Source organism: Chrysemys picta, chromosome 11 (assembly GCF_011386835.1).
Source record: "Chrysemys picta bellii isolate R12L10 chromosome 11, ASM1138683v2, whole genome shotgun sequence".
Classification (NCBI taxonomy): domain Eukaryota; kingdom Metazoa; phylum Chordata; order Testudines; family Emydidae; genus Chrysemys; species Chrysemys picta.
Window position 1 is genome coordinate 73,137,751 of NC_088801.1, and position 25,636 is coordinate 73,163,386.

A 25,636-nucleotide genomic window follows, 5' to 3' on the forward strand; every position below is an offset into this window, starting at 1 on the left:
TTTGCTTCTGAGGCCCCAGAACAGAGGCAGCCAGCTCACAGGCTGGAGCAGTCAGCTGCAGATAAGGAGGGATAGTGGCTCTGTTTTTCACAGTGCTCTGCCCACCGGGCCAGGTAAGGAGGCATGGGATGGGGGTGGGGGATGGAAAGAGCAGGACACATGGGGCCGCTGATGGGTCTCAGACTGGGATTCAGAAGGACTAGTGGGGGTCACACTGTGGCAGGGCACAGGAGCTAGTTGGGTGACAGCATTGAGCCAGAGGCTGAATGGGAGTGGAGGTGCCAGGACCACATTGGAACGTGTGGGTGCAGGGCCACATGGCATAGGCGCCGACTCCTTTGGGTGCTTTGGGGCTTTGAGCACTCATGGGGAAAAATTTAGTGGGTGCTCTGCACCCACCAGCAGCCAAGCTCCCCATCCCAACCCCCCGCCTCACCTCCTGCTCAGCCTATGCCTCCTCCCTGGGCGCGCAGTGTCTCCGCTCCTCTCTCCCTCCCTCCCAGCACTTGCCGCCGCCGCCAAACAGCTGTAGCAAGCGCTGGGAGGGAGGTGGGAGGAGCGGGAATGTGGTGCGCTTAGGGAGGAGGCGGGGCCAGGGCCGGGGCGAGGATTGGGGGAAGGAGTCGAATAGGGGCAGGAAGGGGGCGGAATTGGGGTGGGGACTTTGGCAATGAATTGCTCTTTGACTATTAGCGATAAATATGCCCAATGGCCTGTGATGGGACACTATGGTGGGATCTGAGTTACTACAGAGAATTCTTTCCTGGGTGTTTGGCTGGTGAGCCTTACCCACATGCTCAGGGTTTAGCTGATCGCCATATTTGGGGTCGGGAAGGAATTTTCCTCCTGGGCAGATTGGCAGAGGCCCTGGGGGTTTTTGCCTTCCTCTGCAGCGTGGGGCGTGGGTCACTTGCTGGAGGATTCTCTGCACCTTGAAGTCTTTAAACCACAAGTTAAGGACTTCAGTAGCTCAGACATAGGTCAGGGGTTTGTTACAGGAGTGGGTGGGTGAGATTCTTTGGCCTGCGTTGTGCAGGAGGTCAGATTAGAAGATCATAATGGTCCCTTCTGACCTTAAAGTCTATGAAGGGGTTGGAATGGGGTGGGGCAGGGGTGGAGTCGGGGCGGGACAAGGGGCAGAGGGAAGGATGAGCACCCACTGGCGCCAGAAGAAGTCGGGCCCTATGCCACATGGGGATGAATGGGAGGTGCAGGGACACATGGGGACAGGGGCAGAAGTGCCTGACTTAATGTGTGAGGCTAGGAATCAGCCAGGGTCTGCAAGGGAGAGTCTCCCTAACAACACCTCCCCCCTCCAAAAAAAAAAAAAAAAAAACCCTGTTCCATACTATTTCCACCCATTCCCAATAACCCTCCAGGTCCATTCCCAGGTTCCTTCCCAGCAATTACTTCCCTCTCCTTCACTTCTCCATTTCCTCTGACTCCCCCAAACCTTTGCACTGCTTCTGGGGGATGCAGGAAATATGTTTCTGCATTGTAGTTTAGATGAATTATTACTTAGTTTTGTATTAATCTGCCTAGTAAGGAATCTATTTGTAGAAAAAAAAATTCCTGAATCTCTTTTGTCTATATTGTTCCAGACATACTTGCTGACAGGTATTTTTAAATAAATTACCAAAATAATTGAAACTGGCATGATTATGTTGTTATTTTGGCAAATAAATGTAGAATTTTGCAGAATTTTAAAAAATTGTGCGCAGAATTTTTAATTTTTTTGTGCAGAATTCCCCCAGGAGTACTGTAAGAGCTTACATGTGCATTCTCTCGTTGTTTCTTACTTCTCATTACATGCATATTAGTGTGTACAAAACATATGAATTCAAATATTTGCAAAGCATAACTTAATTCTGTTTAATAGTTCTGCAGAGAATTACTTGATATTAAATGTACGTTTTGTCAAAGGTTTTTTCATTTGTGCTCGCATCTATAGAGGTAACCTGGAGTAACTCAGCCAGAGGTTATGGGTCTATTACGGGAGTGGGTGGGCAGGGTTTGGTGGCGTGCAATGTGCAGGAGGTCAGACTAGATGATCATGATGGTTCCTTTTGACCTTAAAGTCTGAGTAACCCTTCCCAAGTATTAATTTGTAGATGACCTATCTCATGTTTTCTTCTTCATTGTGTAGACTGCTTCACTTGAACTAACAGCAGCAATGTACAAAATAGGGAAAACTAATCTCTAGTCTCTTCAAAAGTGTCTCTTCAGTATCCAAAAGATCTAGGGAGGTGACATGGAGTAAGGTAAACTTAAACATTGTAAGAGTTAATTAGGTGGCAGCTAAACCTTAATTTAATTTACCTTTTTTATTGAAAAATCTTCCAAATAGCATTGTGCAGCCAGCTGTTTGGATAAGATTCTGAGGCCACCACAAGAGTACGTATGACCAGTACACTCTATTATTTCACGTGTTAATTCTTTTTCAGCATTCTTACTGTTGACTGGATTATTCTCTCATTGAACTTTGTTAGACATAGAATACATTTTGTGATTAAAAGCTTTGTTTTTATTTAAAAATCTGAATAAAACAGGTTATGCATTTTTTAAATATTCTTTCTACATGTGTTATTTTACTTTGATAGGCTGATGCCTTATGCAAAGATGATAGGCTTCCTTCAAAAAAATCATCACAGTGAGAAAGAGTCTCATACAGAGCTCCTCCTTTTGGTTAAGATTAACTGTCTAGTGAGAAGACAACCTTAAGGTTAGCTTGTTATTTCAGTATAGACCTGATTGCAGTCAGGATGTTTTAGGCTGATGAGGAAGAACAGAAAGAGGAATAGGCAAAATGTGTTAATCATGCTGGTTGCAGGAGCTTGAGGACAAAAATCAAAAGGATGCTGCTGCAGAAGAACATTTAAGATTTTCTTCTTTTTTCCTTGTAAAGAAACTATTCTTGGTTCCATTTAAAAAAAATAGATAGTAGGTCTTGCTCAGCCATCAAAATTTAAAATGTAACAATATAAATCCATTACTTTTCAAATACCTTCATAACTCTCCCCCTTAGTAGAGGTTGTTTAAAGAGAACTTACAGTCAAATACCTTACTTGCACCTACATTGTATTAAGCTGCCATAATTGTTTGTGACCTTATAACTATTGTCATAACTGGTTATGGCCTATTAAACATGAGAATGAATGGAAAAAAGAGGAAATGGAATATGTGAGCAGTAGCTTTATTAAGGGAATGAGCCTTGGTAACAAGCATGACATAAATGGGAGTGGAAAAAAAGCATAAAAATCCACACTTTGAAATTTAAAGGAAAAAAATTAAATTCTTACTATACCGTATAGTTTAATAGCCATTATAATTACATATACTGTACTGTTAGAGAGGACAACCATTGTTTGAAGTTCAAAAGCACTTGTATCTTGAAAAGGAAACACTAGCATTGTTTAATTTCTTAGATCTGTATTACATTAAATGATGCCTTCTCAGCTAAGAGCTTTGGATAAAAATAAAGGTTTAGAATGCCTTGCTAAGATTTTTTTTATCTTTCATAAATGAAATTGTAATGGAGTTAGCGTATTTATCAGTTCTTATTTTCATCTAGCATTTTTTCTCTTCCTGGTTTTAGGTTTATAAAGGGACTAAAGTAGTTAATTTTCCAAATGTAAATGTGATGGCCTAGGACCTTCCTACCTGAGATATTGCCTGTGCCTATGTAATCAGTAGAAACATGTTCACTACAGCCTCCTCATTTAGACAGAAGAGGTGGTTTGCTGACAGGCAATTTTGCATAAGGGACCTTAACTTCTGCATTCATTCCTCTCTTGATATGAAAAGCCCAAATTGGTTGAGGCATGCTGCAAAGACCGTTTTGTTTCCCCAGCCATTTAAGGAGGGTGAGGATGGGGAGAATTGAACTTTTTAATACAGAAAATAGGAAATAACTAGTGAGGTGACTTGGCAAATGTTGGTTTTTCATTGGTAGCCACTATACTATGTACCTTGAATTTGGTTGGGGTAACTTAATTTAATCTTTTACAGATAAAAGAATTGCCTACAGTGAATTGAAGCCTTACTTAATGGACGATTGCATAGTTGCACAAGAGCTCAGATCAGTGACTTAATGCAAAACCCTGTGGCTTGAGATAGAGCTTGGGTTTAGATTCTGGATTGCTGTTACCCTCCAGCACAATATTATTCTTATCCAGATGCCTTCTCTTATTCCTTCATTGCACGTTGATTTGTAGTGACAAACAGTGGATGGAGAGCAGTCTGTCTTTATCTCTAGATAAGAAAAGAAAGTGAAATCACATCTCATTTTATTGAACTGAACTGTTCTGGTGACCTAATTTCCCTTTATTCCACAATGGAACTTTGCTCCAAGAGGCAACTACCTGGAGTGATATTTTGCCTCTAGAGTTTAACCTATAAGTATATTAACTGTACCACATTATACACAACATTAAGGCTGTGACACATGCTAACAAAAGCAAGGAATTTCATTGTAGAGCATTAAAATGGTTGGATATCTTCTGGCACTAAAACAAAACAGAGGCATGTAAAGAAAGTTACACTCCAAGAGTTCAACTCACTGCCTAAAAAACTGTATCCATCTAAAATGAGGACTCATTACAATGAAACAGAACCATAACTATGTAAGATAAGCTACATTATGTATAGTTTTTTGTAACTTTTCAAATGCCAAGAAGGGAAGAACGGAACATCCCATGACTTTCAACATGCATATAATGGAGAGTCGTGATAGGCAGTTTCTACAATGATTAACGTGAAGAGTATTGAATTTTTAAAATTGTTTTAAAAACCCATAATCATGACAAAAATGAAGATACCTTGATAGCTGTAGGATTTCAAAGTTATATCCAAAGTGCTATATTATACTGTGTGTTTGCTTAAGAAGGGAGTTTCATCTTGATATAACTTCATTAAAGATGAGCATTAAAAATATTATGTAATATATTTAACTTTTAGAGTGGTAGCCGTGTTAGTCTGTATCAGCAAAAACGAGGAGTCCTTGTGGCACGTTGGGGACTAACCAGTTGATTTGGGCATAAGCTTTTGTGGGCTAAAACGCACTTAATCAGATGCATGGAGTGAAAAATGCAGTAAGCAGAATATATATTATAGCACATGAAAAGATGGGAGTTGCCTTACCAAGTGGAGGGTCAGTGCTAATGAGCCAATTCAATTAAGGTGGAAGTGACCTGTTCTCAACAGTTGACAAGAAGGGGTGAATACCAAGGGAAGGAAAATTACTTTTGTAGTGCTGACAAGGCCAATGCAATTAAGGTGGATGTCGCCCATTTCCAACAGTTGACAAGAAGGTGTGAGTATCAGCAGAGGGAAAATTTACTTTTTGTAGTGACCCATCCACTTCGTCTTTATTCAGGCCTAATTTGATGGTGTCCAGTTTGCAAATTAATTCCAATTCTGCAGTTTCTCATTGGAGTCAGTTTTTGAAGTTTTTTTTTGTTGAAGAATGGCCACTTTTAAGTCTGTTATTGAGTGTCCAGGGAGATTGAAGTGTTCTCCTACTGGTTTTTGAATGTTGCAATTCTTGATGTCTGATTTGTGTCCATTTATTCTTTTGCTTAGAGACTGTCCGGTTTGGCCAATGTACATGGCAGAGGGGCATTGCTGGCACATGATGGCATATATCACATTGATAGATGTGCAGGTGAACGAGCTCCTGATGATGTGGCTAGGTCCTATGATGATGTCCCTTAAATAGATATGCGGACAGAATTGGCAACAGGGTTTGTTGCAGGGATTAATTCCTGGGTTAGTGTTTGTGTTGTGCGGTGTGTAGTTGCTGGTGAGTATTTGCTTCAGGTTGGGGGGTTGTTTGTAAGCGAGGACTGGCCTGTCTCCCAAAGTCTGTGAGAGTGAGGGATCGTCCTTCAGGATAGGTTGATAGGATAGGTAGATCCTTGATGATGTGCTGGAGAGGTTTGAGTTGGGGGCTGTAGGTGACGGCTAGTGGTGTTCTGTTACTTTTTGTTGGGCCTGTACTGTAGTAGGTGACTTCTGGGTACCCTTCTGGCTCTGTCAACTTTTAGTTACTCCTTAGCCATAATCCTGAGTAGTCAAAAGATCAAAAGGAATGTCATGAATGACCATCCAAATGTCATAAAATATACTTGTCTTTGACAATTGCCCTCCTGTGCATTTGTCTGGTTCAACTTTCAGTGCTGATAGCTTTCAGAAAAGAATTAGAAGAAAGATTTCTATTGAATACTAGATATGCAGTTGCCCCTTCACCATATAGTTTCTGAACCAACAAGAGGTGATGGCATTTTAGATTTTGGTATTCATGAGTAGCGAGGACCTCATAGAACTGGTTGTAGAGGACAACCTTGGTTTGAGTGATCATGAGCTAATTCAGTTTAAACTAAATGGAAAGATAAACAAAAATAGATCTGCAACTCCGGTTTTGATTTCAAAAGGGCTAACTTCTAAAAAAATTAAGGGAATTAGGGAAGTGGACTGGATTGAAGAACTCAAGGATCTGGATGGATAAGGATGGGTAAGGAATGGTGTCTCTAGCCTCTGTTTGTCAGAGGATGGAGATGGATGGCAGGAGAGAGATCACTTGATCATTGCCTGTTAGGTTCACTCCCTCTAGGGCACCTGGCATTGGCCACTGTCGGTAGACAGGATACTGGGCTAGATGGACCTTTGGTTTGACCCGGTACGGCCGTTCGTATGTTCTTAATGTGGAGGAGGCTTGGAATGACTTTGTCAAAGTTGTGGAAGCTATTTGAAGCCTGCATCCCGGGCAAGGGGGAAAAAATCGTAGGGAAGGGTGCAGACCAAGCTGGATGAGTAACCCCCTCAAACAGGTGATTAAGAGAGAGCAGAAAACCTACAAGGAATGGAAAGAGATGGATCAGCAAGGAAAGCTACCTCTTGGAGGTCAGAAAGTGTAGAGATAAAGTGAGATCTGCCAAAAGCCAAGAGGAGTTGGACCTTGCAAAAGGAATTAAAACCAATACTAAAATGTTCTATAGCTATATATAATAAGAAACAAGGAAAGAAATGGGACTGCTAACCACTGTGGATGGGGTGGAGATTAAAGATAATTTATGCATGGCCTAACACCTGAACAAACACTTTGCTTCAGCTTTTAATAAAGTTATGAAGAGCTTAAGGGTATTGGCAGAGTGGCTAATGAAAACGAGGATATGGAAGTAGAAATTACCACGTTGGAGATGGAAGTCAAATTCAAACAGTTTAATGGGATTTAATCGCGGGGCCTGGATAATCTCCATCTGGGGATTGGTTCTGCTTTGAGCAGGGGGTTGGACTAGATGACCTCCTGAGGTCCCTTCCAACCCTGATATTCTATGATTTAAGAGTATTAAAGGAATTGGCAAATGAAATTGCAAGCCCAGTAGCAAGTATTTGTAATGAATCTGTAGACTCTGGGATCGTACCCTATGACTGGAGAATTGCTAATATAGTACCTGTTTTTAAGAAAACGTGATCTGGGATACTACAGGCCTATTAGTTTGACCTCAATTGTATGCAAGGTCTTGGAATAAATTTTGAAAGAGGAATTAGTTAAGGACATAGACGTTAACAGTAACTGGGATAAAACACGATATTGTTTTGCAAAAGATAGATTGTGCCAGACCAATCTGATCTTCTTGGAGAAGATAACAGATTTTTTAGACAAAGGAAATGCAGTAGATCTAATCTACTTGGATTTCAGTAAGGCATGTGATAATTTCCCCTGTGGAACTGTATTAGTTAAATTGGAGAAGATGGGAATTAATATGAGAATTGAAAGGTGGATGAAGAACTGGTTAAAGGGAAGACTACAATGGGCCATAGTGAAAGGTGAACTGTCAAGCTGGAGGGAGGATGCTAGTGGAGTTCCTCATGGATTGATCTTGGGACCAATCTTATTTAACATTTTCATTACTGATATTGGCTCAAAAAGTGGGAGTTTGCTAATAAAATTTGTGGATGACCCAAAGTTGGGAAGTATTGCAAATACGGAGGAGGACTGGAATATCATACAAGAAGATTTGGATGACCTTGTAAACTGAAATAAAAGCAATGGGATGAAATTTAATAGTGCAAAGTTCAACGTCATGCATTTAGGGACTAACAAGAAGAATTTTTGCTATAAGATGGGGACTTATCAGTTGGAAGTGACAGAGGAAATGGAAGACTTGGGTGTTTTGGTTGATTACAGGATGACCATGAGCCACCAATATGATGTGGCCATGAAAAAAAGTAATGTAGTTCTATGATGCATCAGGGGAGGTAATTCCAGTAGAGATAGGGAAGTGTTAGTACCATTATACAAGGCACTGGTGAGACCTCATCTGGAATACTGTGTGCAATTCTGGTCTCCCATATTTAAGAAAGATTAATTTGAATGGTAACGGGGCAGAGAAGGACTACTAGGATGATCTGAGGAATGGAAAACCCACTTTATTAAAGAAGACTCAGAGTTTGGCTTGTTTAGATTACCAAAAGAAGGTTGAGGGGAGATATGATTGCTCTCCACAAATACATCAGAGGGATAAATGCCAAGAAGGGAGAGGAGTTATTTAAGTTAAGCTCCAGTGTGGACACAAGAACAAATGGATATAAACTGGACATCAACAAGTTTAGACTTGAAGTTAGGCAAGTTTAGACTTGAAGTTAACCATCAGAGGAGTGAAGTTCTGGAACAGTCTTCCAAGAGGAGCAGTGGGGGCAAAAAAACCCTAACTGGCTTCAAGACTGAGTTTGATAAGTTTATGGAGGGGATGGGATGATAAGACTGGTTGCAGGCCATTGTAGGCAATCTGCAACTGCCAGCAGCAAATATCTCCAATGGCAGGTGACACTAGATGGGGAGGGCTCTGACTTACTGCAGAGAATTCTTTCCCAGGTGTCTGGCTGGTGGGTCTTGCTCACGTGCTCAGGGTCTAACTGATCGCCATATTTGGGGTCGGGAAGTAATTTTTCCTGTGTCAGATTGGCAAAGACCCTGGGAGTTTTTCACCTTCCTCTGCAGCATGGGACACAGGTCAATTGCAGGTTTAAACTAATGTAAATGGTGGATTCTCTGTAACTTGAAGTCTTTAAACCATGATTTGAGGATTTCAGTAACTCTGCCAGAGGTTGAGAATCCCTTACAGGAGTTGGGTTGGGGGAGGTTCTGAGGCCTGCAATGTGTAGGAGGTCAGACAAAATGATCAGGATGGTCTCTTCTGACCTTAAAGTGTCTGAGTCTATGAATGCATGCTAGTCTGGAAACTAATGGCTACTAAAGTACAACTGCCTTTTTTCCTTGTAATTTTTCATTTGGCTTGAAATTCAATGTGTGGTGTTTTCTTCTGTCACCTGTTTATCCCTAATAGGTTTGGTCATACAACCCATACAGGCGCTCATTGTTGTGCATCTTGTCAGATCAGCTGGGCGTTTCTAGTTGCAGATTTAACAGGACACATAGATTTTTGCCTTTGTATCTGAAAACAGCTTAAACTCTATTTTTTACAATGCTGTATTGCAGAAAGGGTGTGGCTTTTGCACTGCTACAGAAATGAATGACAAATCTTTAGAAGCAGTCTGGATAACTGGCTTGTGTCTTACAACTGGGAATTTCAGAATGATTGCAGTCTGCCAGAGTGTTTTCTGGAAGAGGTGTTAAGACTTTACTCAAGTGCAGAGGAAGATTCTCTGCTAGGAGCTTCATGTGTATGTAGGAGTCTGCCCGCCCAGAGTGTCTTTCAGAATTAAAGCTGAAATGATCTACAATCAACCAGCAGCCGACTGGAAATATATTTAACATTCGTTATATCCTTTCTGAGCTGTTACATGGAAAAATAGGTTTTCTGGCAACCTTTAAAAGAGTAAATTGTCTTAATTGTTATTAAGGGATAATTTTATGAGCATTTTTAATCCTCCCCAGAGGCTCAAATGGAAGAGAGTAAAAGGCCAAGTTAAAAATAATTTTAAAATATGAACCTCTTAGAACCTGGGATGCTGAGGAAGTTACAAACTGTTTCTAGAACTATTTTTATCTGTAGCAATGGCCACTAACAATGGCCAGTACTTTGTGTTTTGATCATGCTGCTATTAATGTTAAATGTTCAAAAAATGAAGTGTGCTAGAGGCTTATATTCAGCAGTGCTTTAAAACGAAACTCGATTGTGTGCCTGGAAGTGGGAGACTGTCGACACTGGCCAGAGGCAGTGCACATTTCTGAGAGGTGCACTGCAAACCTTCATGTGGTTATGCTGATCCACCTGAGGCTGACCTGCTGTGTTCTAGTTCTAAGCCTCTCCTGTGCAGCATGGCTTGAGTGTGAAGTTAGAATTCAGGCAAGTGTAATGAGTTGTTACCTCAATCTAATCTTATGGCAAAGTAACTTGGTTTGTGGAAGGCTAAAGACAGTGGTTTGAGCATTGGCCTGCTAAACCCAGGGTTGTGAGTTCAATCCTTGAGGGGGCCGTTTAGCGATCTGGGGCAAAAACTGGGGATTGGTCCTGCTTTGAGTAGGGGGTTGGACTAGATGACCTCCTGAGGTCCCTTCCAACCCTGATATTCTATGATTCACAGTTAAAGCCTCTTCAAAAAATAGTTGTTTAAACACATGCAATATTGGAGTAATTGACAAGTAGCAATATTGGATGTTTCATAAATTAATATGTACTAAAAGCCAATTAATAGCCGCCTATAATATAGCTGGCAAAATTGTTTGTATCATGACTAATTGTATGTGTTAACATTTTAAGGTATCATTGCAGTTTATTTTGCAGTAAATGTTAGTACAGTAGCTGTTTGTCCTTGAAGAGAAGCTAAAGGAGACCTGTTGGATCACTGAGTCTGCAGGTCTTCAAGTATAAGATAAAGCAGGCTATCTTTATGTTAGAACGTGTATCCACCGTGATTTTTGGTAGAGGAGGGGGAGATCTATGAGGAAGCCAGCAGATTTGGATTTGGATATTTTGGTTCAATTCTTGGATATGCCACAGATTTCCTGTGTGACTTCAGACACCACAATCTTTGCCTCAGTTCCCCACCTGTGAAATAAGGATACATTTTCCTGCCCCATAGGGAGATAGATTTTTAAATATTTCTGTTGCACTCAGATACTAAATTGACGAAGATTGTAGAAGTCCCTTGAAGTTGGCCAACAGGCCAAAAGAAGTGATGCTTTTATTTATTAGATATACATATTTATGAAATATTTAACTTGTTTTATAGTATTACTTCATTTGAATAAATTCCCTGGAGGGAAAATGACTCCTTTAGCAAACAATATTTTCCTGTTATTTCTTGCTTTTAGTATGTACAGGGCCTTTGACATCTTTTTGGATCAGTGACATTTATTTAGATTTCACTGTGTGGTGTGCAGCAATTTTTTAAATAATGTTATGTATGTACTGTAAAACTAAATGTAAAGTTTACAAAGTATTCCTGCTATGGTAACCTTACAGTACATTGTTAGGGTGAAATCCCTGGAGCATTCTTGAATATATAGGTAAGTTGGTAATGACATGGGGTAAGTCCTTTGTCAGTTATGGAGGGGAGCAATGACTGCACATTCAGATGATTCACATTTGAATGCCAGCAAACTTGGTTGCATTAAAAGAAGTCTTATTTCAGTTGAAGGATGGTAAATAATGCATGACTAGTCAGTCTGAACAGCAGATGAGTCCATCCACCATTGGTGGTCTCTTTGAAAGGGATTGTGTTTGTTCTGTGCAGAATGGTATCTGAACTACTCTTTAATTTATGTAATCTCATGAGTGATGTAGATTGTAACAAACCCACAAAAATAATGTTTGACTGAAATAGGATACATTCCATTGTAACAAAATCCAAAACCTGTCTGCAGCTTTCCAAGTGTAATTAAATGTTTACACTGACAAGAGCTTTTCACGTGTGCCATCCTTTGCATTGGGTCCTACTATTTTTTTCTGGTGGGGAGAAGGAGTGGGACTTGTGAATGGATGATGGAATATACAGTCAACAAGGGATGTCACCGCTGCATTTTATTTGAAAAGAATAGTGTGTTTAAAGAGAGGTTGAAAGAACACTTGTAGACTATTTGTGCTTGAAAGTAGTTCCACTGAAGATTGTCATCTAAAGCAGACAAAAATGGATTCTTCCACTCTGTAGTAAGAAGCCTATTTGCATGGTACAGCACAGTGGAAATTGTGGCATGGATTCTTTTTTGGAAGAATTTGCAATAGCCAATGATGCTGAACACTAAAATGTCTTAGCGTTAGGTTGTATGAAGTGGTGTTGTAGTTGTGTTGGTCCCTTCCAAGATATTAGAAAGACAAGGTGGGTGAGGTAATTTAAGATGTGTAATCTTGAAAGCTTCTCTTACCAACAGAAGTTGGTTCAATAAAAGATATTACCTTACTCACTTTGTCTCTTAAGGTTGTGTTAATGTTTTGTGACACTGGATTACCTAGTGAAGGTATTGTGTGCTTTCACAAATACTGTATGATAGAGGACTACTTTAGCTCTGAAAAGCTAGAAATATTAGTCTGGAAATGTTAAAAAGTTTATAATGGTTTGTGGTATAGTGGAGTGAAATGATTACATGTGCTGTAACTTGCTCTTATAGCAAACAACCATTTAGGAGAGGAAGTGGCATTTTCAGTATTCTGAAAAACTTCATATAGATTTCAAAACTTCATCTTACTCTGGGAGTAGAGCTGCAAACATCCACCCAGAAAAGATTGTAGAAACCGTGAATATTTGGGGTTTTTTAATCCGAGTGCATTGGTGTGACTGAAGTGTGCAAACACTACTCTGGCAGCAAAATGAGCTGTAAAATACAGTGAATCACAATGTTACATCGAAAGGCAAGGATGACTGACCTTAATTCACGCTCTCATGTGAAGTTATTTTAGTGGGTTCCAACTAGGGTGACCAGATGTCCCGATTTTATACGGACAGTCCAGATATTTGGGGCTTTTTCTTACATAGGTACCTATTACCCCCTACCCCCTGTCTTGATTTTTCACACTTGCTCTCCGGTCACCATAGTTCCAACTAATGAATGATCTATTAGATGTGTTACAGTACATGGGGACATTAACAACACAGGTAGTGGCTGTAATACTGAATCTCCTTGTTTGAAGTTGCGGTAATTTTTTGCGTGCAGGTGAGGCGGTTTGCCCAATACTAAGGTTATTGTAGCACTGAAATAGATGCATCCAGTTTCTGTTTTGATTTAGTTTTGAAGGCACAATAGGGGATATCATTTGCAAAGCTTTGGTTTGCTTTCTTGGTGATGGTAAAACGTTCTTAGCTTCTCTAGTTTACTCTGTTTTTTTCCCTAAATGTGTGTTGTGCTTGTGAAGGGTGCCAGATTTAACAGCATTGGAAAATGAATTCACTATCTATGCACCAGATAGGCCATGAGTAGAAGCACTTGACGCTCTCCCACAGTTTTTGACCTGCCAGTGAGTTTTAACGCTGACGTGCTGGCATCTACAGGGATGAGACTATAGCTCGTTCTGGATATCCTTTCCATTTTTGGCTTCTTAGAGACTATCCTCAATGCCAATTAGTGCCCTTGATAGTTCACTGAGAGTAGGTGACAAACTCAACTTGCTTTACCCACCAATCAGCTGTCTTTGGGTAATGACTGTGTATTACCACTCACAAGGACTGGTTTAGAACTGGAGACCAACAGGTGAAAAGCTGCATATGCCACGGTGGGTTCCGTGTATTTTTTTAAATCCCTGAACATAATGATATCAACAAGCGGATGAGGAATGATTGGAGGTGGTCTGAGATTTTGTAGGGCCTTAGATGAGTGGCTTCACTTCTGAAGCAGACAGTGATCTGGCTGGGGCAGGAGGAACGATGTTTTCTCTATCGCTCTTGTTTTGTTCTTCTTTCCACTTTTAAAAACAGAGGCTCTTGCTGCTGTGCAATGGGCGTGTTTGGGTCTAGCCGAATCATTCCACAGAAGAGCAGGAATCCAGTCCAGGATTTCAATCCTGCCGCCACTGTTTGAGGCTGAGCTCTCTCCGAACGCTGTGGACTATCTGCTGTTTCCTGATGCTGGGGGACTCGGCGGTGCGCTGATTGCGGTTGGAGGGATGTTTGTCTGGGGGTCGGGTTACTCTGCCCCTCGGCGATTGGCGGCAGCGGGCGTTTTCATTTTAAACGTCTCCCTCTCCTCCATTCGGGGCAGTTGATTGTAGGGATAATTCTGCGCGATTTTCCGTTCCGAGCGCGGAGGAGAGGGAAGATAAGCGGATTTACTCAGCAAAAAGGACACCAAATATGCCAACGTGCAATCCACTGTAAACAATGAAATTGCAGGCTGCTTCGGCTCCAGTCCTGTGACTCCCCAGCCCCTGCTTCTCCTGAGCGATGCATTTCGGGATCCGCAGCAAGATGCATGCAGTTACTAAATGGCTTTTAAGCGGTGGTGCGGGTTATTTTAGGGGCGGCTGAGAGCGCTGGCTATTGCCTAGATGGACGTCACGGAGCGACCGGTGTAGCGGTGCCGAGAACCGGCGTGGAGCAGCTCCCCCCCTGAGCCGGAGGGTCGGCGATGTGAATCCTGCCTGCATGCCCCTGCGCCCAGCAAAGTGACTCCGCTTTGGGGCCGCCCGAGCTTGGCTGGGGCGGGATTGGTTGGCGTCGCCGCGGTTTGTGTGGCTGTGCCGCGAAGGGAGCGCTCGTCGGGGCGGCCCCGGCATGGCTCGGCTGGCGGCGGCTGCCTGACGGGAGGAGCGGGGAGGGAGCCATGTACCTCTTGGACAGCAGCGAGCCACCCGCCGCCGCCTCCCCCGAGAGGATGCAGCGGGGGACCCCCCAGCGGAAAACCGTCTACCGCATCTCGGTGACCATGGTGAAGAAGGAGCTGCTGGCAGCCGAGGGCAGCAGCCCCGGCCTGGAGCTGCCTCGCCCCCGGCGGCGGGCAGGGGGCCCGCCGCCGGGATCCGCCAGCCTGACCCGGGCCGGGCTGTTGCTGGAGGAGGCCGAGGAGGAGGGCGAGGAGCTGCCGCTCAGTCCCTGCGGCTTCCGCACCTTCCGGACCCTGAGCACCGGGCAGCTGGAGCTGGGCCGGCTGCAGGTGGCCAGGCGCGCGGGGCGCCGCGTCCCCCCCGAGCTCACCCGCAGGTGGCCGGGGCCGGCGGGGAACGGGAGCAGCCCTCCCTCGGGGCCGGGCTCAGTCCCCGGGGCGGCCCCGGAGGACGGGCTCGCAGCGCGCGGCGACCCCGCAGGCCGCCCGGCGGAGGCTGAACAGGGGCTGGGGGAGCCGGGCCGGCTGCGGCGGAGCTTCAGCTTCCGGCACTGGAGCGGCGGGGAGCTGGCGCGGGCCCTCTGCCGGGACAAGCGCCACAGCAGTTCGGGCTGCCTGGCCCCGCCGCCCGGGCCCGCGGCCGCCTGTGCCGAGCCGCCAGCGCCCGGCGCCGAGAAGCGCAACACGCTGGACGTGGGCGAGGTACTGAGCAAGGCGGAGCCGCTGTCGGAGCTGGAGCGCTGGGAGCGCGGCAAAGGCAAGAACCGGACCCTGGATAACAGCGATCTGCAGCGGCTCTCCGAGCGCCTGGGCCGGGGCAGCCCCGCCTCCCACGAGCACAGACTGCTTCGCTTCTTCAGCGGCATCTTCACCCGCAGGGGCGGCACCTCCACCCCCTTCGGCAGCCCCGGCGGCCGGTCCCCCAGGAGCAGCTTCTCCAGGCCCAGGGGCTACTTCAGCAGCCTCCGGAGAGCCACCGCGGATGTGCAGTCCAGCAGCGAGAGCATCAACGGCTCGCCCCACAAAGGTGCCCTTTCTTGTCTGTCGGGGAGCTTCGGAAGGGGGATGTTTGCGGGTGGGACCCGCAGGGTGAATAATAGCACCCCTCTGATGAGGAGACATTGGCTGGATCTCCTGCTGCGCCTCTTAACCTTACCGCCAGTTGCACTCATTCCTTTGCTACCGCATCTGTTAAGCGCTGCCCGCCACCTTCTACTCAGGTGCAAGAGGTAACCGCTTATGATGAAGGCAGATTGCATAAGGAGTGAGGAAACACCTTCTTGTAGCTTTCTTCACTGCCAGGGTAGTTGAATGTGACACAAGTGCAGCTTGTTCATTATATAAGGGGGATAAAGAACGCCTGTGTTGCTTTTGTATATAGGTTACTAGGTCACTCAGTGTTGTATTGTGGTTTAGAATCCTTTTTACCATTTGGCGTATTAGAGAAACTGTGTTAAGTCTATTCTAGAATACTTCCAATATTGGTACGTCTATTTTAACAGTTTGATAGTGAGGACAGGCGAAGTATCTGTGTTTGTCCATAGATGGCTGCTGAAGCTAAAAAGCCATACAGATATCAGCAATGCGAAATATTCCTTTTACACATTCCATGTAAATTAGAGCTTGCAGTAGTTAAGTATTATAAACTTACCTAGAAAATAATGGAGAACTTCTGGGACTCATTGCTATTAATGTTTTTTAGAATACAAAAGTAAACTACCTTTTAAAATTAAGTTCATGGAAAGTAAGTAGAATAATTGGGACAGATTCACCACACTGACAGCAGTTTGTAAGGCCATCTTTTTAAATCTGGCCTGGAATGAGTTGTCTACTCAAAAAGGGAAACATTAAAAATCAACCTGAATTTAAGTTATGCAGCGTCAGTGTAAAAAATCATATTTTTCTACTTCCCAATAGTGCTGTTTTCTGGACTTTAATAGGTGATAATAGATTTAACATGACATTAATTATATCAGCATCTAGTCTAAAAATACTACAAAGAGATTAAGAAAAAAGGTTATGGACAAATAATAGTTTACAACTGAAGTACCTCCATTCACAAAAAGGTTTTTAGTTTTTTCTTTGCATGTGCAATAGAAAATGTTTCCAGAGTGTGTACAGGTGGTTTATTTTGAAGAAGGAATAGTACTATAGTACTATAACTTTTCATCCTTAGTGAAGTGTTGCAGATCCAGTGACCCAACAGTTCAGGTGCAAATAATGGCTGCATTCTTTAGGTTGAAGACATCATTATAGCAAAGCTGTAATGTATGCAACTAATAGCTTCATGCATAAGAACACTACATCAATAAAATATTAAATATGTCCATGTGGGATTGCAGCAAACGCTACTGTAACTTGTGGTCTGACCTCTGTAAAGTTGAAGTAACCACAACAAAGAAATTAATTTATTTCACACAGCTTTTGGTATTTGCTTCATGCCAAAATGTTTAGAATGTAACTTATATTGTTCTAACAGTAAAGAAATATATATATGGAAAGTACAACATTCTTACACTGGGGGTAAACATGTAAGGAGAAAGGGACTCGTTCATCCGTCTTATAAAGAGGTATGTGCAGTGTTGGTTAAGCAAAAAATGTTTCCAGTGTGATTTTTTTTTTCCCAAATGCACATACCGTAATGCTTGTCAGTGAACATTTAAAAACTAATTGCAACCCTTAATATGGGCTAATTCTTACCCTGCTTAAAAAGTTGGTTTTACTATGCTATATATATGAAAATATAGTTAAATGTCATGCACTGTTTATTGTGTACGTCCAATTTTTGTGTTTTCAGCCCTGGAGGGGGTGTGTGTTTGTTGTTTTTTAAATTCAGAACAATCTTTATTTTGTTTTTCCTCCAACAGTAACTCCTCCTCCTCCTCCAGAAAAGTGTATTTGGTTTCGGTGCTGTTGTTTTTTTGTTGGTGTTTTTTTCTTTTTGTTGTTACTACCAGCAAAGTACTTCTTTCCAAAAAACACATTTTGAATTTAGTCTTCAGTTTGGGCTGGTGCTTCTTGGTATAATGCCAAGAAATTCAGATTTAACTAATTTTGTCCTTTAGTCGCCCTCTTTGTTTGTGGGTGCTGCTAGGGCTTTGGAGCTGACATGTCAAATAAGTTCCAGTATATAAATAGACTGTGGCAAGATAAGAATGGAGTGGCAGTCCTTAATTCTGCAGGCTTTGACTCCTGACAGTTCAACTCTGACCCTTAATGTAACCTTTACTTTTTGCTGCCTTGAGTTTTTAGTAGACACCAAATGATATTTTAATTCATCAAGGTGTTATGGGAATCAGAGGTTGAAGTAATGACCAGCAACAAACGTCACAAGGAGCGATGTATGCAGGAAGGAGTGTTTCCATCTAATTTTTTTTTTTGGTAGCGGAACTTAAGTTATTAAAGCAGCTTCAGTATCATCTAATTCAACTTTCTATTAATCTTATTTTGCAGGGTTGGTATTTCTAATTTTGTTAGACGTGCATAGATTTTTTTTGTTAGTTAATATTTTTTATATGTTAAGACAAAATGCTGAACCAAAACAAGGCGCGTCTAAGGCAGGGATTCTCAAACTGGGGGTCGGGGTGTCGCGAGGTTATTACGTGGGGGGCCGCAACCTGTCAGCTCCACCCCAAACCCTGTTTTGCCTCCAGCATTTATAATGTTGTTAAATATATTAAAAAGTGTTTTATAAGAGGGGTCGCACTGCAGAGAGGCTTGCTATGTGAAAGGGGTCACCAGTAAAAAAGTTTGAGAGCCACTGGTCTAAGGCATGTAAAATGAGTAAGAAAATAGATGGCTTCCACACCAGTACAGTAACTCCTCGCTTAACGTTGTAGTTATGTTCCTGAAAAATGTGACTTTAAGCGAAACGATGTTAAGCAAATCCAATTTCCCCATAAGAATTAATGTAAGTAGGGGGGGTAGGTTCCAGGGAAACTTTTTTCACCAGACAAAAAACTTTATACACAGTATACGTTTTAAGCAAACAGCTATGATGATTGTGAAGCTTGGTTGAGGTGGTGAAGTTAGAGGGTGGGATATTCCCAGGGAATGCCTTGCTGCTAAATGATGAACCAGCACTTGGCTGAGCCCTCAACAGTTAACACGTTGTTAATGTAGCCTCTCACACCAGGCAGCACGAACATGAGGGAGAGAAGACAGCCACACACCTTGTGTGGGGGAGAGAGAGATGCACACTGCTCCTTTAAGTAAGCTGACCCACTCTTAAGTGCATTGTCTTGCTCAGTGATTTGAGCATTGGCCTGCTAAACCCAGGGTTGTGAGTTCAATCCTTGAGGGGGCCACTTAAGGATCTGGGGCAAAATCAGTACTTGGTCCTGCTAGTGAAGGCAGGGGGCTGGACTCAATGACCTTTCAGGTTCCCTTCCAGTTTTATGAGCTAGGTATATCTCCATACATAAAGTGGATCAGGAAGTTGAGACAGCAGCTGCTGCCCCAAGCTCTCTCTGTCTCTCTCCGTCCGTGTCCCCTCCCTGCTCTATATGGAGAAGGAGTAAATTGGGTGCAGGGGGGAGGGGGACACCCTGACATTAGCTCCCTCCGTTTCCCCCCCTGCACAGCAAGCAGGAGTCTCTGGGAACAGCTCCAAGGCAGAGGGCAGGAGCAGCACATGGCAGTGGGGGGAAAGACAGCTGAACTGTCGATTGATAGCCTGCTGGGCGGCTGCAGTACAGGGAACTTAGGGGAGCGGGGAGCTGATAGTGGGGCTGCCGGTCCATCCTGGTTACAAGCCCCCACCAGCTAGGTGCAACGGGCTGCTCTTCCTGCAAGCAGTGGAGAAAGCAGGCGGCTGCCAAACGACGTTAGAAGGGAGCATTGCACAACTTTAAACGAGCATGTTCCCTAATTGATCAGCAACGAAACAATGTTAACCAGGACGACTTTAAGTGAGGAGTTACTGTGTAAGGGAAAGGAAATTGGTACTTATCATTCAATGTTTACTGAACGTTTTATTTGTGTGGCTTTTATTTTAAAATTGGCTGCTTGTCTCTAGGTAGTATGTGTTTGGCTGGACACCTCAAATTTCTAAACTTTTTGAAGCAATACAAGGATAGAAAAACATTTTAAAGCAAAATTACTTTCCAAGGTTAGGTAATGATACTTCACATCAGTGTTCTCCCAACTTTAAAAATTGGAGCCTCCTTCAGGAACAACTAAGCCAATTGTGCTCCTGCAATCCCAGCATGTGCTGGTGAAGGTTCCATACCCATTTCTGGTGATTTCTTTGCCTTGCCCTCTTCCCCCTCTCCACCAGCTTTGGGAAATGCATGATTTGATACTTTCCCTTCTTTCTAACATGCTTTGAACAACCCGAATTAGTTAATGTTGGCATTCAAAGTGTCACCAGCATCAGAATTACACCCTTAAAGTGGATGGTGCAGTTCTCACCTCAGCTGTTTAGGCATAGAGCTAAAGCATGCAATTTTCAAAAGCACTTAAGTCCCATTGAAAGTTAAGACTTAGGCTCATAAATCACATCAGTGCTTTTGGGGAAAAAAAATGCCCAAAGACAACTTAAAAAAAACGAGGCTTTTTTGCTACTTAGACAGTTGTTTGCATCTGCCTTCAGAGTTATGTGTGCGCCCCACATTTTGTGATGCTATGCTTTGCATATTGAGCTAGTCATTAGCCCACTCATGGTTTTTGTTTTCATATGCGTCTTATTTTTTGATATTTTTTAGAAAAAATCATGTATTTGTGTGTTCTAAAGCAAAACCACTCAAGGGTTGAGGAAGGAACCAAGAAGGCAGAAGTCTGGGGCCTTAGAGATTTTGTGCTGGAGCTGATGATAAAGCAAATCCCAATGAGATATTGAGATCTAATTATCCTTACAAGCTCTTACCTGAAATTTCTCTCTAGGCCCGAGACCTAGGGGAATTTCATAGGACTCCATAGTTCACACCATTAATTTTTCGCTTTCGTGCTCTGACCCAGAAATCTCCTTCTTTCCAAGAAGCTTATGTTGAATGACCCTCACTTTGAACTAGGGATGCTTACATCTCAGTTGTTTAGATCAGGGTCTAAAACATAATGGATGGAAAATATTATTTCCATAGTAATTTTCTAGTCAGTAAGGATTAGCTGTGTGTTTTGAATTAGAGAGTGGGCTTTGTCCAGGCATTGTCATGATAAAATAAAATCCAAGTGATAAAGGGATTCTAATCATCTTGGGCATCGGCATGAGTTGGTTAAGAGGTTTTATTTTTATTTATTGGGGAGGTTCTGTGTCGGGCAGAGTGGATGCCAGCTCTACTGATACAGCCAGATGATTAAAAACTGAACTGGTATTAAGGTCACTGGCTGCATTAGCGAGAAAGGGAAAGATTAATGTTTGTGCACTATTCAAGTATACACCAGATGCCAGCAGTGGTGGCTTTCACATTTTCTGTTTAGACAAAAATCAGATTTGAATTTCTAAGGTTGCTCTGTATTAACTTGACTGAAGTCAGTGGCTAAATGAATGGCATTATGAGCTGTGTAACTTTCTGCTCAAGGCCGCACTCTTGACTGAACACTGAATGCTACAGTAATACAACTGATAGGTAATTCTGCATGTTCGGTTATTGGCATGCTTTCCCCTCTTCTGTCCCCCTCAAGCCAAGCACTGTTGGCTAAATGAGTACACTTTTTGCCTGAAATCTGGCATCTTCTTGGCTTATGTATATGTCAGTTGTAATATTTGGCAGATCAAGAGAATTATGAAGCTTATCTAGATCAGTTGCTCTCAACCTTTCCAGACTACTGTACCCCTTTCAGGAGTCTGATTTGTCTTGCGTATCCCAAGTTTCACCTCATTTAAAAATTACTTGCTTAGAAAATCAGACCTAAAAACACAAAAGTGTCACAGCACACCATTACTGAAAAAATTGCTTACTTTCTCATTTTTACCATATATAGTAATTATAAAATAAACAATTGGAATATAAATATTGTCCTTTCATTTCGGTGTGTAGTTATATAAAGCAGTATAAACAAGTCATTGTATGAAATTTTAGTTTATGCTGACTTCACTAGTGCTTTTTATGGAGCCTGTTATAAAACTAGGCAAGTCTCTAGATGAGCTGATGTACCCCCAGGAAGACCTCTGTGTGCTCCTGGTTGAGAACCACTGAGCTAGATGATTAGACCATTAGCTACCCCAGGTCTAGAGCATAAAAACACTCTCTTCCCTCCCCCTCCCCCCATCTTGCCCTTATCTTGATGAGCTCAGGTTGCACCAGGTAAATGGTGGTGTGTTTGTTTTTGTTTTTGTTGTTTATAGCTTGGCAGGATGGGTCCAAGCTATATAGCAGGTCTGAAAGTCCATTGCCGGGCATTGGTTTTCAGAAGTATACTTGAGCAGCTCTGGACACTTTTCCTAAGGCAAGACAATAGAGCTCTAAAGTGTTTGAAGGTTACTGCTAATAGAGAACGTAAAACCTGTGTGGTGCAGGCTATTGCAGTTTCTAAAAACTTAAGGTCTGTTGACACTAGAAAAGTGATCCATTACTGACAACTGTTGGTTCACCCTTTCCCCCTTCAGCTTGTGTTGTTGAAAACCATTTAATTGCTACAGTTAACTGACATTTCACATCACATTCATTGTTTGAGATCAAAACTTACTCTGATCCTAGTTTTATGTAACCTGTTAACAGTCCCAATTTTATAGATAACTGTACTTGAGAAATAGTATTAAAGTTTTCATACCATTAATGCCAAATGCAGCATTTAGAAGTTAACATGGAACAATTGTTTACACTGGAACATTATTCTTCAGTTGTGTTCCTACTATCATGTTTCCAAATAAGTGTTTTGTAGGGGGTGCAAATTAACTGTTGGTGCACTGTGAACTTGTTTCATTCCTGATGTGGGTCAAATATAAAAAGGAGCATTATCAAAGATTAGGAATATATCAGTTTTACCCTTTACAGTACTGTTAGGATTTTCTCTGGGCAACTGCAGTAAACCTACAGTAGAGGGAGATTTGTATGCCAAAAGAATCCAGAGTGGACATTTTTGTATGTGAGCAAAAGAAATTCCATTAAAAAATCTAACTTGAAAAGCAGATACCTATTCTGTTTTAGGAACAGAAAGTTAACTTGAAGGAACCTTAAAAATCAGCTATTACCTGGACTCTGTTCGCATATTTCAAACACATACAATTACAATGTTTGTTGTCAAATAATTCCACAGTGTGTACAAAATAACTCCAAATGTTTCTTGTAGCAAACTATCCAGCAAGGTTAATGTTGTTGTGATAACACATGGTATGACTTTCAAAAGTGTCACTTCCGTCACTTCTTCTCAAACCTAGTAATCTGGCACAGAATATTAATTTGTATGCAGGAGCTTTGTGTAGTTGTGAATCAAATAGTATGATTGTGGGAAGAATGCATATAGGGCCTAATTTTTCATAGATTGCTTAACACCATAACTCCATTTAAATTCAACAGGAGTTGTAGGTATTCCACCTTTAAAAATGAGGCCCATGAGCTATGAAAGCACATGCAAGTTTTGTAAGAAAATAATTGAATTCTTCACTGCTACACATGAACATCCTGATGAGAAAAGTAGGTAGACCGTTGCACCTGATGACCAATATGAGGGTGAGTTTGAAACTCACGAATAAGGGTCAGTGCACTTCGATTATAACTTCTTAAATTTTCTGTAATTTACAGTTGTTGAGGATGCTTTTTAAGGATTATCATTAGTTGATATAAAGTTACCTTGATGTAGAGTTATTGTAGTTACCAAAACAATGAACATAATAATTATAACTTGGAAGAAGACTCTAAAGACCTGGTTTTCCCTCGTTACATAGCATGTACCTGGAGAAAATCTAAGCCCAAGAAACATGTATATAGCGTGATTGTTTTCTTTTGATAGTAAAAATTCATTTGGGATCAACATTAAGATATTGCAGAAAAATGTTATAGTAAAATATTTATCATAATTACTAGATGACACGCGTCATAAATCCCGTATCCATGAAAGTTGGATTTTACAAATGAGGATTTTGTAGAATGCAAGTGTTAAAAATTATGTACTAGTTTCTAAGACAAAGTCTGACTCCTGCTATTTTAATTCTGAGAGCCTCAGTTACCTTCATAGAGTAATGAAGGGCATTTTGGTTTAGGAGAGAACAGTTTATGGATGTGGCCTTTTATCTCTGGAGCTGGAATAAACTAAGAATGCAGTCCTTTGGAGCTGAAATGAATCTAGCTGTTTGTTACTGGCAGTTCATATGCAAGCTTCTTAGCATTTGCTAGGTTATGTAATTCTATCTTATGTTCTTTTATTCGCCATTTCAGGGTTAGGGACACTTCGGGAGACAGATTCCCAGTTTTGGATATGTATGAATTAAGCTTCCTCTTTCTACGTACACAGTACCATGACAGATTTCAAGCAAATTGCTATCTTATCTGAAGTTTTGAATGCTAATCTTTGTTGAAGCGGGAGTGAATTTGAGATGCCAGGAATCACAAGTGGAGGGCAGAAAGCACTGTGCTGATTGCTACCAACTCCAGTGTTTCTGAGTAACAGAAGAGGAGAAGGACCTCGGAGTCCTGGTTGATCACAGGATGACTATGAGTCGGCAATGTGACGTGGCCGTGAAAAAAGCTAATGCGGTCTTGGGATGCATTAGGCGAGGTATTTCTAGTAGGGATAAGGAGGTGCTGGTTCCGTTATACAAGGCACTGGTGAGACCTCATTTGGAGTACTGTGTGCAGTTCTGGTCTCCCATGTTTAAAAAGGATGAAATCAAACTGGAATGGGTACAAAGAAGGGCCACTAGGATGATCCGAGGAATGGAAAATCTGTCGTATGAAAGGAGACTCGAGGAGCTCGGTTTGTTTACCTTAACCAAAAGAAGGCTGAGGGGGGATATGATTGCTTTCTTTAAATATATCAGAGGGATAAATACCAGGGAGGGAGAGGAATTATTTCAGCTCAGTACTAATGTGGACACGAGAACAAATGGATATAAACTGGCCGTCGGGAAGTTTAGGCTTGAAATTAGACGAACGTTTCTAGCCATCAGAGGGGTGAAGTTTTGGAACAGCCTTCCGAGGGAAACAGTGGGGGCGAAAGGCCTCTCTGGCTTTAAGATTAAGCTTGATAAGGTTATGGAGGGGATGGTTTGATGGGATAAAGTGATTTTAGTCAATAGGTCAATAACGTGCCATCGCTGGTAATTAGTAACAATGGTCAATGATGGGATATTAAAAGTTACTACAGAGAACTTTTTCCAGAGGGTCTGGCTAGAGAATCTTGCCCGCATGCTTGGGGTTCAGCTGATTGCCATATTTGGGGTTGGGAAGGAATTTTCCTCCAGGGTAGATTGGCAGAGGCCCTGGAGGTTTTTCGCCTTCCTCCGCAGTATGGGGCAGGGGTCGCTTGCTGGAGGATTCTCTGCGATTTGAAGTCTTTAAATCATGATTTGGGGAGTTCAACAGCTGAGTCAAGGGAGAGAATTCTTCCAGGAGTGGGTGGGTCAGCTTTTGTGGCCTGCATCATATGGGAGGTCAGACTAGATGATCATAATGGTCCCTTCTGACCTTAGAGTCTGAGAATCTATGATTTGCTGTTCATGCACTGATCGCTTCAAATTTCCATGGATATGAACTTGTTGCTGGGCTTGTCCAGTTAATTGGAGAAATAGCCCATTAATACTGTCCAGATTTCCAGAAATATTTCCCAACAGCTGTCGTTCACCTAAATTGTTAATAATTTGAAACCTCCAGGTAAATATATTTTGAGAAGAGGTGATTGTCGTAACACTAGTGCTAGTTTTGGCCACCTATCCTCATGATGATAATCATTGCGCTTATTCTAGTCATTAAGACAGGAGGAAGCCACATATAAAATCTTCCTTCTGATTTGAGAATGTCTTTGCTTATGGTGCATAGTATATAT

General features: G+C 42.3%; 1 protein-coding gene across 30 annotated transcripts in view; it reads left to right on the forward strand.

Annotated features, from left to right (window-relative positions):
* Positions 1-25,636, forward strand: part of AGAP1 (ArfGAP with GTPase domain, ankyrin repeat and PH domain 1) — a 653,489-nt gene that overhangs the window by 142,968 nt on the left and 484,885 nt on the right. For 3 of the 30 annotated variants that reach the window (XR_010591412.1, XR_010591414.1, XR_006175450.2), the window contains exon 1: positions 12,652-15,743. The exons of 8 other annotated variants lie outside the window; for them this stretch is intronic. Coding sequence is in view for 14 of the 22 variants with exons in the window: in XM_065561172.1 (XP_065417244.1) it covers positions 14,717-15,743 (1,027 nt within the window). In the remaining 8 variants the exon portion in view is untranslated. Of the gene's footprint in view, positions 1-12,650; positions 15,744-25,636 lie in introns of those variants that run through there. 19 more of the 30 variants (XM_042854534.2, XM_042854535.2, XM_042854536.2 and 16 more) reach the window with 12 other exon arrangements.